At 44.4% G+C, this 17802-nt stretch overlaps 1 protein-coding gene across 2 annotated transcripts in view; it reads right to left on the bottom strand.

Annotated features, from left to right (window-relative positions):
• Clic5 (chloride intracellular channel 5) overlaps positions 1-17802 on the bottom strand; it is a 147066-nt gene that overhangs the window by 46483 nt on the left and 82781 nt on the right. For both annotated transcript variants that reach the window (XM_076858626.2, XM_076858627.2), the window contains exon 2: positions 1565-1674. In XM_076858626.2, the coding sequence (XP_076714741.2) occupies positions 1565-1674 (110 nt within the window). The remainder of the gene's footprint in view (positions 1-1564; positions 1675-17802) is intronic.

Raw genomic sequence — 17802 nt, 5'->3', positions numbered from 1 at the left:
CTAGGTGAGTTTGGAGGAAGGTCAGTTGGTAGGTTCCTGGGCATGGTGAGGTGGGAGTCCTCACAGAGGAGATGGGGCCAAAGTCACAGTCCAGGACTGGGGCAGTCCGCAAGGACAGGGAGGAGGTGCCAGTTTAGACAGAGGATGAATTCTAGACACAGGCTGCAGGCTACAAGGACCAAGAGCAGTAGAAGGTGGGCCAGCCTAACAGGTGTGTGGGGAGACAGTGTTGGGAAGAAGCAAGGAGAGGGTAAAGAGGGTCTCAGAGGAATTGATTCTATGGACGGCAGAGAGTAGGGAAGGCTTTCTGATCAAGGGATGAGGCTCCTGATTAAAGTGCTACTCCAGGAGGAATAACCTTGGGATGGAAGGGAGGGGACCAGGTGTGGGGGACAGAACCTGAGAGGCTGAAGGCCCATTTGAAGAACAAAGAGACAATCAGGCTGGCAGGTGTGGGCTTTGAGAATGGAAAAGAGAGAGTGCAATAGAAGTCAGTGGCCTAGGTCTGTAATCCCAGTGACTTGTGAGGCTGAGGCAGGAGGATCACAAGTTCAAGGCCAGCCGGGGTTAATTCAGTGAGGCCCTAAGCAACTTAGCAAGGCTCTGTCTCAAAAGAAACAATAAAAGGAGCTGGGATGTGGCCCCGTGGCTTAGAGCACCCCTGGGTTCAATCCCCAGGATACCCCCAACCCCCCAAAGAAGGAGTTAATGGGAGAATGTGCTGACTTGGCTACTTACTGAGGAAGGTGGCAAGAGAAAGGAACTGGAAACATTCTCGTGCCTAGAGAATGGGAAAGCAAGGAATCTAGGAAGAGAACATGTTGCAAAGGAAGAAAAGATGGACACAATTTTAGACACAGAGGTTATATAGTGACAATGGAATGTGAAAATATCTAAAAGATAGCTGGGATCTGAAGAACCAGGGAAGAAGGTGGGGGTGGAAGACAGACACTTAAGAGGAAGTCCGGATCCATTCCAGGTTTCAAGGGCAGGTTGAAGAGAGGAACCCCCGCATTCTGTAAGAGTGAAGAGCTTGGCTCTGGTATTGAAAGATGCCTGGTATTTCAACAGCTGTTAAACTGCCCTTTGAAAGCAGAGAGCACTAGTACCTCTCTGTCTGGGCCCATAATCCAGAACTCTCGTGCCGAGGAATTCAGAAGACAGAAAGACACTGTGGGAAAAGGTCTGGATTGCAACTTCAGGGGTGAAGAGTTGGACTCAGCCCTGAAGTCCTCTAGTGTCCCACGGATGGTGGTGCCTGCACTGCTGGAATGGATACTCCTATGTGTTTGGAATTCTGCACCCATCTCTGCAGCACACATTCTTAGTTGCAGAGCCAATGTCCACTCCTTCCTTCCTCCTTGCTAATCAGGCCAGTGAAGTGCTCAGCCCCGAGGGATACACCAGTGTTTGCAGCATCCCTTGTAAGGAGGGGTGGGCCTGGAGGCATGGTGCTAGGTGTGAGCAAGGGGCTGCTGGGACCATAGGGGCATTTGCCCTCTCTCATTGAGGTTCTCTGTTCTTGGCAACTAAGAACATTCCTTAAGAAGGCAGTGTCCTTTACCTTTTCAGGTCCACCGTGGTGACATTGAACACGACTCCTTTCAGCCAGAGGATCATAAAGAGACGCTGAGAGAAAGGACAGTTGCCAATGCTTTCCCCATCGATTCCAGCCTGGAAAGCAGAGAAGCAGAGTTCTGAGTGGACATGTGCCTGCTAGCGACACCAGCATCATATCATATACACTGACACCAGTGCCAGGAGCACCACGTCCCCGTCTGACTTCACAGCCAATAGTCCTACATTCAACATCTTTGTCTTTCTAATACTTATGCATGACCATGCCTGGCACCATGTATTGAATTGAACTGGAGTTTCCAGCATGGAGATTTTGTAGAATCATAACTTTCTGAAACCACAGGACCTTGATATCTCAGGGTAAAAAGAGGGCCTCCAACATCACACAGGCCAACATAAATGATACTGGGACACCGACTTCTTCATCCCCATGGAATCATCTAATCTATGCCTGAATGTCTCCATTGACTGGTAATTTATATCCCTCAAAGCTTTCCTTTGCCTGCATCTAGCCAAAATATGTTCCTGTATCATTTGCCCTCTCTACAGGAACACAAGAACCAACCACAGGTCGCATCACTGAATGCCTTCACGCGTTTTTCACTCATTTCCTCTGCTTGTTATCTCCTAGTGAGTGCTTTTACATCTGGGAGACAAGTCTGTCTGTCTTCTACACCTCTAAGGGGGATGTAGAGCCATGCATAAAAAATTTAGTTCAAGCAAACACGTAGACAAACACAAAAAAGGCTGGGGAATGGGTCTCTGCATAGTTTGTTTCCATGGAGTGGTTTCTTTGCCCCTGATATGGTACCGAGAAGAAGAAAATATCCCATTCACTCTAGTCGTTGAAGCCTCAGTGCCACGGGGTTCCTGGAACATGGGACTCCACTGGCGGGGATGGATGGGGAGTCAAGACCCCGGGCTTCCCTGCAAAGCTGCTAATGATGCAGCCAACACCCAGGGCTTGGGGCTCACTAAGAATGATTTTTTATTTTTTTTAAAGAAGGAGAAAACAAATGCCATCTCAATGCTCAATGCATTATTTTCTCCCTTGACTTCCCTTGTGCTGTGGCATCCGGGGACAGCCCGCGGCACCGTCTGGCATCCATTAGTGCCTGATCCTGTGCTTACTTCTGCTTTGCAATTCGCTCCTAGCAGAGGCTTGGATTTATAATGGAAAACTGTGGCCTTTGACAGGGTTGGTTGTAGGTAATTGCTATGAAATTACAGGTCTTTTACCCACTTTTTAACTGCATCCAGAGCCCTACTCCGTATACAGGTTTTACTTTTCCTGGGTGCTGGATACAGACCCAGTCCTGAGCAGCCGGGACAGCAGGGGTTCCCCTATGTGTACAGAGAGCTAACAAAGGCCAAAAAGCATGTTAGAACCAGCAACTACCAGTGACGCCATTGCTGGGAACACACCTGTGTTCATCATGTCAGGTGCAGGGTCCTTGGTCTTTTATGACATCCCGACAGCAGGGATTTCCCCCCAGGGCCAGTTATAATCTAAGTGACAAGAGAAATTTTAAAGGCAAAAACAACAAAAGCCACACCCACATACAGCTATCTGATTTTCCTCTGGTGGTGGCAGTGGAAGAACAAGGGATTGAAGAAGGGAATTTGTAAAATATTGGAATTCTTAGCTGGACCAACCAAAAGTTCCTGTGAGAATGTCAATCACAACAACTAATGTCCACATCGTCAGGTTTTGCTAGACTGGTTGACATACACCATTAACTCATTTATTCCTCATGAGAAGCCTGTAATGGATATCATCCCTTAGAGATGTGCAGATGGTGGCACAGAGAGGTGATATAACTGGCCCGAGGGTCCCAGTGTGGTGAAGCCAGTCGGTCTGGCTGGAGACCTGGCCCTCCTAACTGCCATGCGTGAAGTCCAGTCTGAGGGTCCACTAGGTGTCGTGTTCTCCCAAGGTCTCAAGACCCGTGCAGGGAGGCGATGGTCTTGAGGTAAGACATCTGTCCTCCAGGATGTCCCCTCTGCCATGCCAGGGTTTCGGCAGTGGTCTCTTTTCATCTCCATACCTTTTCATTCTCTTATTAACATCATCTTATTCTAGGTCTAGTAAACAGAAATTGCCAAAGGGTGAACAGGCTAAGTGGGGTCTCTGCGGTTCACCTCTGTACCCTGGCAGCTCTCTTTCAGGTTTCTCTGTTCTCCTTCAAACCTCACAGCTCTGTGGCCCTGATAATCCATTTGTTAAGCTCTTGGGTTAATGTTTTGTGGTCATGACTCAAAATATCCACAGAGAAGAACTAGCAGGGGCCCATACCCTAAAATATGTGAGAGGAAACCCAGATGGTCTTTGTTCCAAGGGGGTTCTGAGCGATGGGGGCCGGAGAATAGTTGAAGGTGGTGGGCTAGGCTGAATAGCATTCCCCGAAACTCCTCTCCACCTGGAAGCTGTGAGTGGGACCTAATTTAGAAATATATCTTTGCAGAGGTAATCAAGCTTAAGATGAAGTCATATTGGATTAGGATGGACTCTAAATATGACTTGTGTCCTTATTACAGAAATTTGGGCACAGACATACAAGGGAGAAGGTCATGTGAAAATGGAGGCCTGGATTGGAGTGATGCACCTCCAAAGGGTGCCAAGGAGTGGAGGAGACAAGGAAGGATTCTTCCCTAGAGCCTTTGGAGAGAGCTTGGCCCCTCTGACATCTTGAATTTGAACTTCTAGCCTCTAGAACTGTGAGAGAATAAATTTCTGTTGTTATAGACCACAGAGTTGTTAACATCGACCCTAAGGAACTAATGCAAGTGGGTAACTGTCAAAAAGGCAATATAGTAAGAGGCTGATAGCAAGCCTTCCAAGTGTGTGGTTTTGCTTTGCTCTATGGGCCTAATGTGCATGTTCCCAATTGCCAGGTATAACCCCAAAGTACTTCCTGTTCCCCAGATATACAATGTATTATGAAATAGTCTACCCCTATAATATTACATAGGATAATAACAATAGTAGCACAATAGGTTGTATATTACACGTACAGTACATGCTGGTTAATTCATATTCACACTATTACATTTTCTTTTCACATGACGTTCCCCCCACCCCCGCCCCACCATATATTGAGCATAGGTCCACTGGAGCATGGGCCATATTTTATTTACTTTGTCTTCAGTAGCAAGAAACACAGGAGCTTGACACTGAACTCTAATGCTTAGTGCTTGTTTAAATGGATGCATGTTGAGGGGAGGGTGACATTCCTCCATTTTCATGGCATGAGACTTTCAAAACTCTCTCATTGTCCTCCGAAGAGTGTCTTGGGGGGAAGCAACCAATCCGAGTTCTGTAGCCCACAGAAGCAAGAGGTTGTGGTAGTAGACTTATCTTGGTCTGTCATTTACACATGACCAACCTTGGGGTAAAGAAGTCCCCTCTTGCCTTGGTCTTGACTTCTGCACCTACATTTCCCTGCAGTTTGGAGAATGAAAATGGTGAAGGGAGATTTAGGGTAGTGGTTCTTAAGCATTTTGGTCTTAGAGCCCTTGTCTGCTTTTAAGGGAGAATGAGGATCGCCAAGAGCTTTTCATTTACGTGGACTCTAGTTAATAATATTTACTGTATTAATTAACTCATGCTGAAAATGTTTTAAATATTTATTCATTCATTTATATAGAATAATAAGCATCTTAACATAATTGACATTTTAATATATTTTCAGAAAACAAAAGAAGTTTAGTAAGAAAAGTGCTATTGTTTTACATTTTTACCAATTCTGTAACATCTGGGTTACTAAGAGTTGGCTTTTGCATTCAATCTGTTGACATGTGGTTGTGAGTATGAAGAAAATCTGGCCTCACACAGATATACCTATGGGAGAGGGAGGAATATTTTAATGGCCTTTTCAGTTAATCATGGGTATTCTTCAATACCATAATGAAACTCAACAAGTGGTAGGTTCCTAAGGATTGGCAGATAAGTGGAATTTGAAATCACATAAATGGCATTGTTTTCTGTTCCACCAAAAATACTACTCACTTATCTTGCATTTTAAATGGATCTTCCACCCATTAATGATTTTGTAACAAATAAATTGTGATATGGAAAATAGTGTTTTATGGAGTTATGCCGATCCTCCTCTATATTTCATTATAAAATATTTTAAAATGCATTCATCAATACTGCCATAAATCTCATCAAAAATGTTAAGCTCTTAAGCTCATGGTAGCAGCTACACTTTTTTTATTCTAATTTTCTCTTGAAATCTTACATTTTATCATTGGCAGTAAACACCATCAGTTGCTCTCTTTAAATGACCTGCTCATTCCATCATCTTTTCCAGAAACAGTCTGGCTAATACCAAGTCTGAGTAAGCACAGTATGTGTGTGCACGCACATGCATGATCTCATACATGCCCGTTCAAGTAAAAATCATGTTCTGTGAAGGAGACATCTCAGCCACACAGGTGCCTCTTCCTTTGAGAACCACAGTTTTTTTGAATTCAGCCCCAGAGGAATGTGCATTTCCCTACCCATAAGCCAGGAGGTTCAGCAGACATGAACACGAGGAAAGAGATTTCACTGCACTGTGTAATTTTTACTGCTTCATCAAGGACATTCATAATTGAGATTGATTCTTATTTCTTTGCATGCATGACTTCAAGTTCATTTGTACTGCCCCTTTGGTTTCTGCTGAAACACCAGCAGTTTCCCCACCAAATGCCAAGCCTACTGTCTTGATGTTACTTTGAAAAATAGTGGAGACCTTTCAGAACCCCTGACTGCCTCTCAGGGACCCCAGAAAGAAGTCCAAGAACAACATGGAACAACTGTTGGTTTAAGACTTCCCATGAACAGTCCAGGTGTGCAGAGCTTGGACTGCAGACAAGGAAGGAAAACTAATGATTGTCCAAATCATTAGTTTTAATGATAACCAGGTCAAGAAGGGGGAAGAATTGGACCCAAGAAGAAACAGCAGGAGATGCAGAGGTGACATTTAAGCATGACGGGTATGTTAGTAGTCAGTTTTTTCCCTCTCAGCTCCAAAGCACTCTTGAATCTACACTAGGTGAGAACAGGGAGAATTCCTTTAAGCCTTTCTCCTCTAAAGGAAGCACAGAGTTGGGCTTCCTCTGGAAAGAGCCCTGGAGGGACATTGCGGGAGGAAATGGCTCCCTTGCTATGGGTGGTTTGGCCTGGGGGTTGGTAATGTGGGTGTGAGGACCACAGTGGAGCCACCTAGCCACTGGCTTGGAATGGCATTTCTCTGGCACCTTGTGGCCTTAGTCTGGCAATAACCTTTCCAAAGTCCCCAAAGTAGTAAAAGTAGTAAAAGCCACAGAGGACTCTCTTTAGATACACAATGACTTATCTATATAGTTCTAAACGGATCCACAGTACAAGGAAGACAAAGTTTTTAAAATAGTAATAATATTTTTCTCATTAGGGGTAGGTCAGACAATATTCCTTACTGTGACTTAAAAAAAAAATCCCCAATGGCTTGTCTTTTCAACAATTTGGTTAACAATCCTTCCATTAGCAGAGATGTGCCCTAGAGGTTTGTGGTCCACAGGAGGACAGGGAGGTCCACCCTGGAAGAAATCAACATTTCTTTTCTCAGCAGCCACAACTCACCAGGATCACTGAGGCATCTCTCATTAAATGAGCAATCAGGCAATATGACACATTTGAGACTTCAGAGACCCCCAGCAGTTATCTAAAGCTGAACCAAAGCTCCGTGCAGACAGCTGCCCATATAATGTGATAGGAAGAGTTCCAGATCTATTAGGGTTCTCCAGAGAAATAGAACACACACACACACACACACACACACACACACACACACACACAATTTTATCAATTATCTATCAGTAGATACACAGAAACAGATATGATGGATGTCTGTATTCGTATGTATGCATATTTTATATAACAGAGAGAGAGAAAGAGATTAAGAAACTGACTAGCACAGCTGTGGAGGTTGGGGAATCAGCAGCGACAGGGTGGAGCAGCAAGCTGGGGGCCCCGGGAAGAGCTGCAGCTGGAGCCCAAGGCAGTCTGCTGGCAGAATCCCCTCTTCCTTAGAGGAGGTCAGTCTATTCTGTTACACCACATTATGGAGGTGATCTGCTTTTCAGCGTTGATCTCATCCAAAAAACACCTTCACAGAAACATCCAGAATAACATTTGATCAAATATTTGGGTACCATGGCCTAGCCAAGGGATACAGGAAGTTAACCATCACACCTGCCATCATACCTGAGGCAGATGACCCCATGAGTCCAGGATCTGTCATGAGCACCTGCGCTCATCAGATGATTTTAGAAATGACTGAAATTCCCCTCAAAGGAACTTGGAGGCACCATACCCCGAAGGCTCCTAGTTTAAGTCTCTGAGAGAGCAGAGCCAAGGAGTGCCTTCCTAGACTCTGAGTGTACGTCTGGGTCTGACTGACTTTGGGCCCAAGGCAGCCTATGACACATGCAGGATTCCACTGTGTCTGGGCCCTCGTGGAGTGGCCTCTAGCCTGCCCTGAGCTTGTTGTCCATCTGTTGCTCTCCACCTTCCCACATTCTCTGAGAACTGCCCTTTCCAACTCAGGGCAGTGCTCCTTCCCCTCTTCGCACTCCAACTTGGCTTTCTCCAGCTCATTTAATAGGCAAATGAATCTCTTTCAAACCTCTTGCCAATCCTGCTTCTGTTGAAGGACCTCTTCTGAAATTATTCTCTTTCAGTTTCCTTCTGGGATAGATTATTTTTTTTTCTTCTCCTTCTCCTTCTTACTTCTCACCTTTCCTTCCTTCCTTCTTCTTCCTTCTTCCTTTTTTTCCCATCTGTGTCTCTTTGCTGTACCTAAAGTTTCCCACAGCATTAGAAATTCTTCCTGCTCCTTCTTTTTTTTTTCTTTAATTTTTATTAGTTATTGATGAACCTTTATTTATTTATTTATATGTGGTGCTGAGACTCGAACCCAGTGCCTCACACCTGCTAGGCAAGCACTCTACCACTGAGCCACCACCCCAGCCCCTGCTGCTCCTTCTTTTTGAAACTGAGTCCTCCGCCACCTCCCTTGTCACCTGGTGCCTCTGGTGTGGCAGGGGATCTGTGAGGTCACAGGGGACCTGCATTCAGAAGAGCCAGCACTTGGCTTCAAGCTCTGCCATTGTCATCTCGTAATAAGTTTTGAACAAAAGATTCCTTGTTTTCTTTTTGTGGTGGGTCCCACAAGTTCTGTGGCAGGTCCCTATGGGGTCCTCTTGTTCGTTTGCTGACATCCTCTTCTTGGCCTTTGCCCTCTCAGTTCACTCCTCTCCCTCCACTCCTGGTGCTCTTTGGAGAACTCATCGACTCCTGGACATGATTATCCTCCCCACGTTGGCAATAACTCTGCCTGCTAGACCTTTAGGGTCATGCCAATGACCCTGAACCAAGAGAAGGAAAGAAAGCAAGTCAGGAAGGAAGGAGGTGCTGTCATATGACCTGACACGATAGAATGTATGAGTATTCACTTTTTGAAAGCTACTGCTATTGTCTTTATGACCACAGATGACAAATATTTAAAAAGAGCTCATTAAACATCCCCGTTTATGAAATGCTATGCTATGCTATGCCAGTAGTCAAGATCTGTGATGGCACAAAGTTCAGCAGGACCTTGGTGTCCAGGATTCTGTGTGTGGAGCAATACGTTCAATAGAGAAAGCTCACACAGGGAGAGCTATCGCCATGCTCACTGGCCAGAAAAGAGTGCTCCATGAAGGGAGACTGGGAGGACTCCTATCTGGCTAGCTGTTGGTTCTATTATAAGCAGGCGCATGTCTGCTCCCCATGAGGTTTTTGAGCTGCTGTGCAGAGCAACCTTCTCCAAGGAAAAAAAAATTTTTTTCAAGTAGCACAGGAATCAAATATCGGAAGAACTAGAGCCCAAGGAAGACAAATGGATAAAGCTGAGCGGTCAGGGCTGGGACTGACTACTGCCGGTTTGCTGATGCAGCCTAGTGGAAGTCTTTGTGTTTTCTCAATATCCAGGAACCTTTGTCACAAATATTTAATGAACTGTCATGCCATTCTTTAGACATGATGACGGCTCTCAATGCTTGGATCAGGAAAGCTGAAATCTGGAAGTCTTCCACGTCAGAAATATACCAAAGTGCAGGAAACCAAAGAATGACACAAATATACAGCCTCAAATAAACAAGACTCGTTCCCACATGGGTTTAATTTGAAGAAGAGGTCTTCTCACTGAAGCCCCACATAGAAAATCCCCGTCCCAACCGAGGAAACGTTCTCCGCTTATTAGGCCACTGTCAAAAGTTTTGCTTTTGTCTCTTGACATGTTTTTCATTTGTTATCCAAGATGCTATAGAAATTGGTTCCAGCTTTTGATCATGGATTTATTTCCCCTACATTCATGGAATCAGCCTGTTATTCCTATAATTTTCATACCAAACAAGGGCATCTTGACATTGAACTCCATTTTTCTCTTATAAAGTTTGGTGTTTGGGCTCCTAGGATAGCTGAGATTCCTCAGTGATTACTAGCCCTCCTCTCAGCTCTGGTTGTTCGAATGTTGAGTTTGAACATAGAATCTTAATAGAATAAGCCGATCTGGAAAGACTTCAGAAAAATCACAAAAGCTGTCGGCGGACCTCTCAGTTGGGCTCAATTAAGTGCTCATCAACTCCAAACTCACAAATGTAACAGATTAAAAGCTGATGGTGCTAAGAGCAAATCTGAGTCATAAGATTTATTGAAGGGTGGGGCTTTCTGGAAAATTCTGTGCAAAATGACTCCTGTAGAATACGTCAACAAAGCATGCATATAGTTTAAAAATCCTACTCTAATATTCATTTTAAAATGCAATACCCAGGCCCCACTCTCAGTCTGATTTAGTTAGTCTGGAGTGGGGCTCAGACACCACCCTTGTTTCCTCTCAGAGTGTCCAAAGTGATTCTCATGTCCTGCCAAGACTGACAACTTCTGATCTTGCTGCTTTCCTGAATGGGAATGGATGAACCAAAGAACCCTGAGCCCACCGTAGACACAGAATCCTCACGCCTGGGACTCGAGTGACAGGCTGGTCCAGGCACCACCTCTTGGACATTGTTCTTTCTCCTCTGTTTCCAAACTGGAAGCTCCTTCCTGTCCTTGTCCCCCTCCTCCCTCCCACGCCACCTTTGTGCTGTTCTTCCTCACCTTCCATCTCTGCACAGGTCTTGAAAAAGTGCACCAGTCTGGGTCATTCTGGTAAGGAAGCACCTCTGGAGAAAGATACCTGGGAACCCCGAGTCAGTGCACCCAATCACCACACCAAGACCTTCACTGGCTGGTAGATGGCTTTTATGGTTGTATCTCTACATGCAGCTCTGCAGGTGTGCCTTCCCTGAAGGTGACAGAGGATACTGTGACCAGGCAGAAATCCTCATCTCCGGGCTCACGTTTCCATGTGCTCAGTTCAGATACAGGCCAAGTGCATGCAAGCTTCTTCTCCAGTCCCTTTCTTCTAGACAGCCATGCCTAGAAATTGTGCTTCTTCTAAAGTGTGGGGTGCCCACAAAGTCCTGTTTGGGGCTTTTCTCGTTGTTAGCTCCACTCTAAGCCATATTGTGGTTACCTGGTCACTTGAGTAGGGTGGATCCACACACCTGAGGCACATCTTCACCAAGGAAGGAGGAAGAGGAAGAAGGGCAGGAGCAGCTCCTGGAAGTCTTGAAAGGAGGCAGGTTTTCACCTCTCATGTCCTCCACATGAGATCCAGCCAACCCTCCTCTACTGCTCACAATGAGGAGTTCCTAGAACAGGTGCCCGGGCCAGAGGGCGAGTGTGTCTCATCACAAAGCTGCATTATTTGCTTTTTAAAACTTTCTTTTTAAAATGGCTTCAGAGAGCCAGGCACATTGGCTGTAATCCCAGTGGCTGGGGAGGCTCAGGCAGGAGGATCATGAGTTCAACGCCAACCTCAGCAACAGTGAGGTGCCAAGTAACTCAGTGAGACCCTGTCTCTAAATAAAAGACAAAAAAGGGCTGGGGATGTGGCTCAGAGTTCAATTCCCCATTACCCAAAATAAATAAAATAATATAAAATGACTTCAGAGCTGGTTAGAGAGAAAGACTTAAAACATACAGTTTAAAACAGAGCAACAACAAAAAAGAAAACACAAAACAAAAAAAGAAATAAAACAAACAAACAGTAACACTGCATTCCTTTTTAATTAATTTGGAGGTAGGAGACTGAAGAAATATGTGCTTTGAACATAGGCCCTCTGAGTTTGAAAGAGTGACATTTTCCCAGACCTGTGCAGGAAGTCATCAGCCAGGATGAAGAAACAGGATATTTCACAAATTGAGCTCTCTGGGATGCCCTTAAGCAAGAGAAGGTAATAAATATGAAGGATTTGGAGTCCTAAGTCCCTGACTCAGTTTTGACACAAAGAGCTGTATGATCTTGAGCAAGAAATTTCTCCTCTCCAGGAGAAATTTCATTTATAAAGTAGATAAATTAAAAGAGATGGTCTTGAGTGACACGCTGAAACGTTTCTAAAATGTAATGGGGAGAAAGTGAATATCGTTGATCTTTTATTTGCATCTAAGAACTCCCAAGGCTGAATGCAGACTCCCGGAGTTAACTGTGTCCCCAGCTCCCAGCACCATATCAGGCTCATGCACAAACTCTAGAGCTGTTTGCTGAGATGGAAGGTTGGCATTCTCCCTGGAAAAGCAGGCAAGTGTACTTGCAGGTCAGGAGCCAGCACTGCAGGTTGGAGGGGAAGTGAGTCCATGAAACAAGGCCCACTTGTGACCAGACTTGCCAGCTCTTTAAGGCTTCACCTTCTTCTATTTTTTTTCTCCAATACCGTTCCATAGTATTCTCAGCACATTACTTTAAAAAGCAGTTGAAGAAATAGTCCTTTTGCAAAACCCTGCTCACCAAGCCCCTCAAGCTTCATCTAAGCCCTTCATTTCTCAAGACTGGGCCAACTGAGGTCCAAAGAGTCCAAATGACTTTTTCAAGACTATATGGACAATTGGTAGGGATGGAGTTTGCAGTTGAATGGAAATGACTGAAATCTCATCAGAATTATCAGTGTATGCACTGAAGACATAATCACAGAAGATGTGCTATGCTTTGGAGTGGATTATCACCCAACGGTTCCTGTGTTGGAAGCTTGGTCCTCAGTGTGGTATTATTGTTAAGAGGTAGAGGAAACTTAAAGAGCAGGGACCTAGTGGGAGGTTGTTGGGCCTCTGCCCTGGGAAAGCATTAATGCTAAGAAAAGGATTGATACTTGTTTTGTGGAAAGAGTTAGTTGTTTGGGGGAGATGTTTGTTATAAAAGGAGCAAGGTATCTTGCAAGATTGTTCTTGCACGGCTCCTCCCATTGTGATACCATCTGCTATGAGATCCTTACCAGAGCTGAGTCAATTCCAGTGCCATGTTCTTGAATCTCCAGAACCAGGAGTGAAATAAACCTTTTTATTTATAAGGCACCCAGACTCAGGTACTTTGTTAGAGTAATAGAAAATGGACCATTATGGAAAAGGAAAGAAAGAATGAAATCTCTTCGAAGATTTCCTGTTATTGTACACTCTTAAAAGAATAAAATGCTAAAGACATAGGAGGAAAACTTCTGGTAATTTTAGGGTATGAATTCTAATCAAGATTTATTCTGCATCCATGTGGGAGATTCACTCAGGGTAAAGACAAGAAGCCAGAATCATACTGGAGTTCTTGAGCCACCCAGAGGGAATAAAGAAGGAAGCTGTCAAGTTGCTCCCCTACGTAGTCCTCCTCCTTCCCCACAGGGCGATCGGAAAGATTAAGGGAAATACAGAAGGCAAGGGGGACACAGTACTGGGCAGACAGAAAGCATTCTTCATCGGCTGTCTTCATGGACACTCTGAATCCCCCCCTCCTGCTTCCTCTCAAAGCCCCAGTGCACATGTGAAAGGCTACATTTTCAGAAAGCCTTTCTATTCCACCATAGAATAGAGAAACGTTCCTACTGGCCAAACGCCCCCATCCTGTGAGCCACTCAACTGATTTCTTCCAAGCTCCTAAAGAGCTCACTGCGAGGACAGTATTCCCACAGGGTCATGTCTTCTAGTTTATAAAGAAGCTTTCCCAAACAACCTTGCAGTAACAGCCAGGTTTTATGTCAAGGAGACTCAATTTCATTTTTTCTGCCTTGGGAAAAACAAAACAAAAAACACTCTGCCCTTGTGCCTGGCTGAGTGGTATGTTCAAGCTCAGGCCGAGCTGTAATTGAAAAGGAGCCTGTCTTTTGTAAGAATCTGGGCCAAAAGAGGAAATGAAAACCTTTTCCAAATGGCAGACTAAGGCAGGAAATGTTCTATTTATTGTACTCCCATAAAAAAAAAAAAATAAACCTACCCTAGTATTTATACAGCACACACAATAACACAGGCCATCACCCAGGAAGGCACAGCCCGGACAGAAGGGAGTCGTGCTTCTCCTCTAAGACCTACCATGTTTTCCTTCACAAGGCCCCTTGCTGCTACCAGAGACCGGTGGCCTGCCTGCTTTCTGTCTGACCAGGAGGACTTGCATGCTGGGCCCAGTTGTCCCACAAGATAAACATGCCGATGAGCAAGGCTTTGCCTCAATCTCGATGTTGGCATCCCTGCCTGAGAAGGAAGAAACAACTGGATAATGCCCCACTTCAAAGTCTCAGCTTCTCTCTCTGCTCATTTGTTCAGCAATATTAATCGGCCAGAAGGAATTTAGAAGGGATTCTTGATTGGGAAGAGTTCTACTTAAATTCTCCATGGCAGGTCTAAGAGGAAGAACTGAAAACTTTTAGATCCAAGACTGCCCCTATGCCCCGGGTTGACTCCAAAATAAGTACATGCAGGAGTTGCTCTTTCCCTCCACTGGATCCTTTCTGTAGGTCTGAGAATATGGTCTGAGACCCTCAGGACACAAGCCCCAAAAAGCTTTGTTTTCATGTCCACATCCTGATTCCAGCATCTAGTGAGTGGATCCCCCAAATCAGCCATGTGGAGTTAAAAAAAAATGTGAAAATGCATTTCCAGCTCCAGCAGAGATTCACCTATAGGTCTGGAGAAGTTCTGCACCACTGCTGAGAGCCATCAAAGCAATCACAGGTGACTCCATACCGTTTGAAGAGATCAAATGGAGCAGCTGCACCCGTGTGTTACAAACTGTGCTATGGCCATCTCCTCTCCACCCCAACCTCACCAAACTATTTCTGTGACTACAAGCCAGGACGAGCCACAGTCACAATGTCCTCTCTTTATTTGTCAGAAACATCTGAGGAAGGAAACCTGCTATTGTTGGGCTATGTTTAGAACAGATGTTGCTAAGAGATGGCCTTTGACCAGGAATAACCTCCAGATCCTATCTAATGTTTAGGATCAGCCCCTTCAAAGGATCTTTTGATAAAAGAATGGCAAAGAAATTTCAATTTGTGCACCGACCGCCAAAAATTGGAGGAGCTGCTGGAAGCATGATGTAGAACACTCTCAGGTCTCCACTAGGATCAGAGGAAAGGAATGTGAGCTTCATTTAGTGATTACAAGTTTTATTTATAATGCCGACCTTAGATGGAACCCTGCAGAGGCTTCCACACAGAGAAGAAGAGGTCTGCAGAAATGGGGCAAAGGTACAATGAGAAGCACAGTCCTCCCGCCATGTCCTCCCAATTAGCTTTTACCACACCTTTCTCTAATAGGATTTCTTGTTACTGTCATAAATCAGGTCCCGTTTGATTTTTCTCTTGTCAGTTTGTGACATACTTCAGGGTCAGGTATATTCATACTCGTTGTTCAAATGACTGAAGCATCGGAAACCTATCATGGGGCTGGAGAGAAGCAAACCTCAGAAGCAAATTTTATACAAGAAGAGTGTATGATGAGCAAGGACTCTTGTTCTACAAATGTTCTACAGCATTTGTAGTTATAAAATTAGCTTTGAGCAGGCGTTTTTCTCTCTATCCTTTCACCTCCAAAATATTAAAAAACAACAAACGTGGCTTGAATTGGCCTCACAGCTCTCTCCCTAGTCTGCGATTGGAAATAAACTCATATAACACCAGTGTGAAGGCCTTCATAACCAATGCACTGGGTTGGTGCTCTCTTGCTTTTCTTTCTTTCTTTTTTAATTTTCAAAGTACATCTTGCACATGTGGATTTCACAGAACTCCTGTTGGGGGGCGGGCGAGGGTGAGATTATTATCTATTGTTGTAAGTATCTGGCCCTACTGGGTTCTAAAAATATGACTCAGCGACTCAGTCAAGTTCCCATACCTCAGGTGGAGGAGGAGCCTGTTTGCAAATAACAATGGCAGCCAGGGCTGAAAGCTAACACCGAAGCTGAAACTGGAACAGTTGTTAAATTATGTATTGAAATTCCATGACTTGGCTGGTCTGTTAGAAGCCAGCCGAGCGTAGAGTCACTGAGCATGTTCACCCTGAGCAGGCTCCATCCTGCATGCCCCCAAGTCACCTGCCACTTGACCCGTGAGTCCAGTTAGATGTTGGACCCTTATCTGAGAGGTCAAGTTATGGAGACCTGACATGTCCTTGTTGTGGAACTAGGCTTTCTGAAGGGCCACACTGAGCGCTCCAGGCACCCATCCCTGTGCAGGGCAGAGGTTTGGCAGCCTCTCTGACTGCAAGCCCCTGTGCATAGGAAGCCTGTAGCTTAAATAAAAACAAGAAAGTCAATACATTGCAGCTAACTCTTTTTTTTTTTTTTTTCAATATCCTCTGTGCCAGGGTTTCTACTTATATGATGTAAAGAAAAGTCTTCTTTGACAACTGTATTAGCTTTGTGTCACTATGACCAAAATACCCTTCGAAGAACAACCTAGAGGAGGAAAAGTTTATTTTAGCTCATGGTTTCAGAGGTTCAGTCCATGGTGGCTGGCTCCATTACTCCAGGCCTGAGGTGAGGTAGAATATCAGGAAGGGTGTGACCGAGAATCACGACAGTCAGAAAGCAGAGAGAGCAAATGAGGTGCTAGGGGCAAAATATAAACTGAAAAGGCTCACCCCAGTGGCCAACTTCCTCCACCCACACCTCACCTGCCTCCAGTTACCACCGGTACCTTAGTTCTTTCAAATTATTAATCCATCAAATGGGTTAATCCACAAATGAGGTTATATCTCTCATCATCTAATCATTTCACCTTGTTGCTACACTGTCTCCTGAGCTTTGGGGGGACACTTCATATCCAAACCAGAACACTATCACCAACATACTGATATATGGAGAACGGATTAAACCCAGTCAATACATTTTCCTTTTATAAACACTAAATTTGATGCTGAAAAGCAAAATACAACAAACAGCCTGACCGTCAGTAGCAGAATGGTTGATTGCAGAGTGGTACAGTCATATCATGGAATAGCATACAGCTATTTAAAAAGAATGAACCCTGTGAATATATAAATAATATCATCCCCATGGCCAGCAGGCTCTGGGTCACCAAGCCATTATCAAACCTATTGATGTTTCTGCATCACTAAGTAGGACAGAGACAACAAATCACCTCTAAAAGTTCAAGCCAATTTATCTCCAAATGAATTTCTGCAAACTTAGGAAAAACTTTCATTTTTTAAATTTTGGGGATTACAGATAAAGGATTATAGGTCTACAGATTTCTTTGCAGCTTGATTTGATCATTTGTCATAATGATCACATATTTGTAAATTTTAAGACAAATAAAGTAAAATAAAAGAAAGGGGACAAATGAGAAAGAACAAACGAAGGGAAACCCCTCTGACATGCTCTTGGATACTTTCCTCTGTGCCTCCCAAGGGCTCTGATTTAGACCTTGAAAGTGACCAAGATGCAGTTTCAGACCCACGTGGAGAGTGGGTCTTTGCTGTGAATTTGAGACAGTAGGAAACCAGGCCCATGACATGTTGTGTGGAAGATGTAGGAGAACAAAAATGAAGATTTGAAGAAACATTTTTAGTAAAATAGAAGGTAACTGAGGTGCAGAGGAGTAACTAAAACTGTACCCATGGAACTCCTCTTGTTCAACATGGAACTGGAATAAAAGTATTTCTGTTAAAGTTAAAATGCATATTATGTGAGGTCACTAGGGAATGTCTAACGTACGTATTGACGGCAGCCACAATGCAAGGGTTGTACGACCTGAGTCAAGTCAAGCGAAACCTTGTTTCTCTAATTAAAAAATGGGGGTCAGTACCCCCTTGCTTGGAAGTACACCCTTTCTTGGAAGCTGTACAATAAAACTGAAAAGCAT

The sequence above is a fragment of the Callospermophilus lateralis genome, chromosome 6, assembly GCF_048772815.1.
Source record: "Callospermophilus lateralis isolate mCalLat2 chromosome 6, mCalLat2.hap1, whole genome shotgun sequence".
Classification (NCBI taxonomy): domain Eukaryota; kingdom Metazoa; phylum Chordata; class Mammalia; order Rodentia; family Sciuridae; genus Callospermophilus; species Callospermophilus lateralis.
This window is presented reverse-complemented; position numbering and strand designations above follow the sequence as displayed.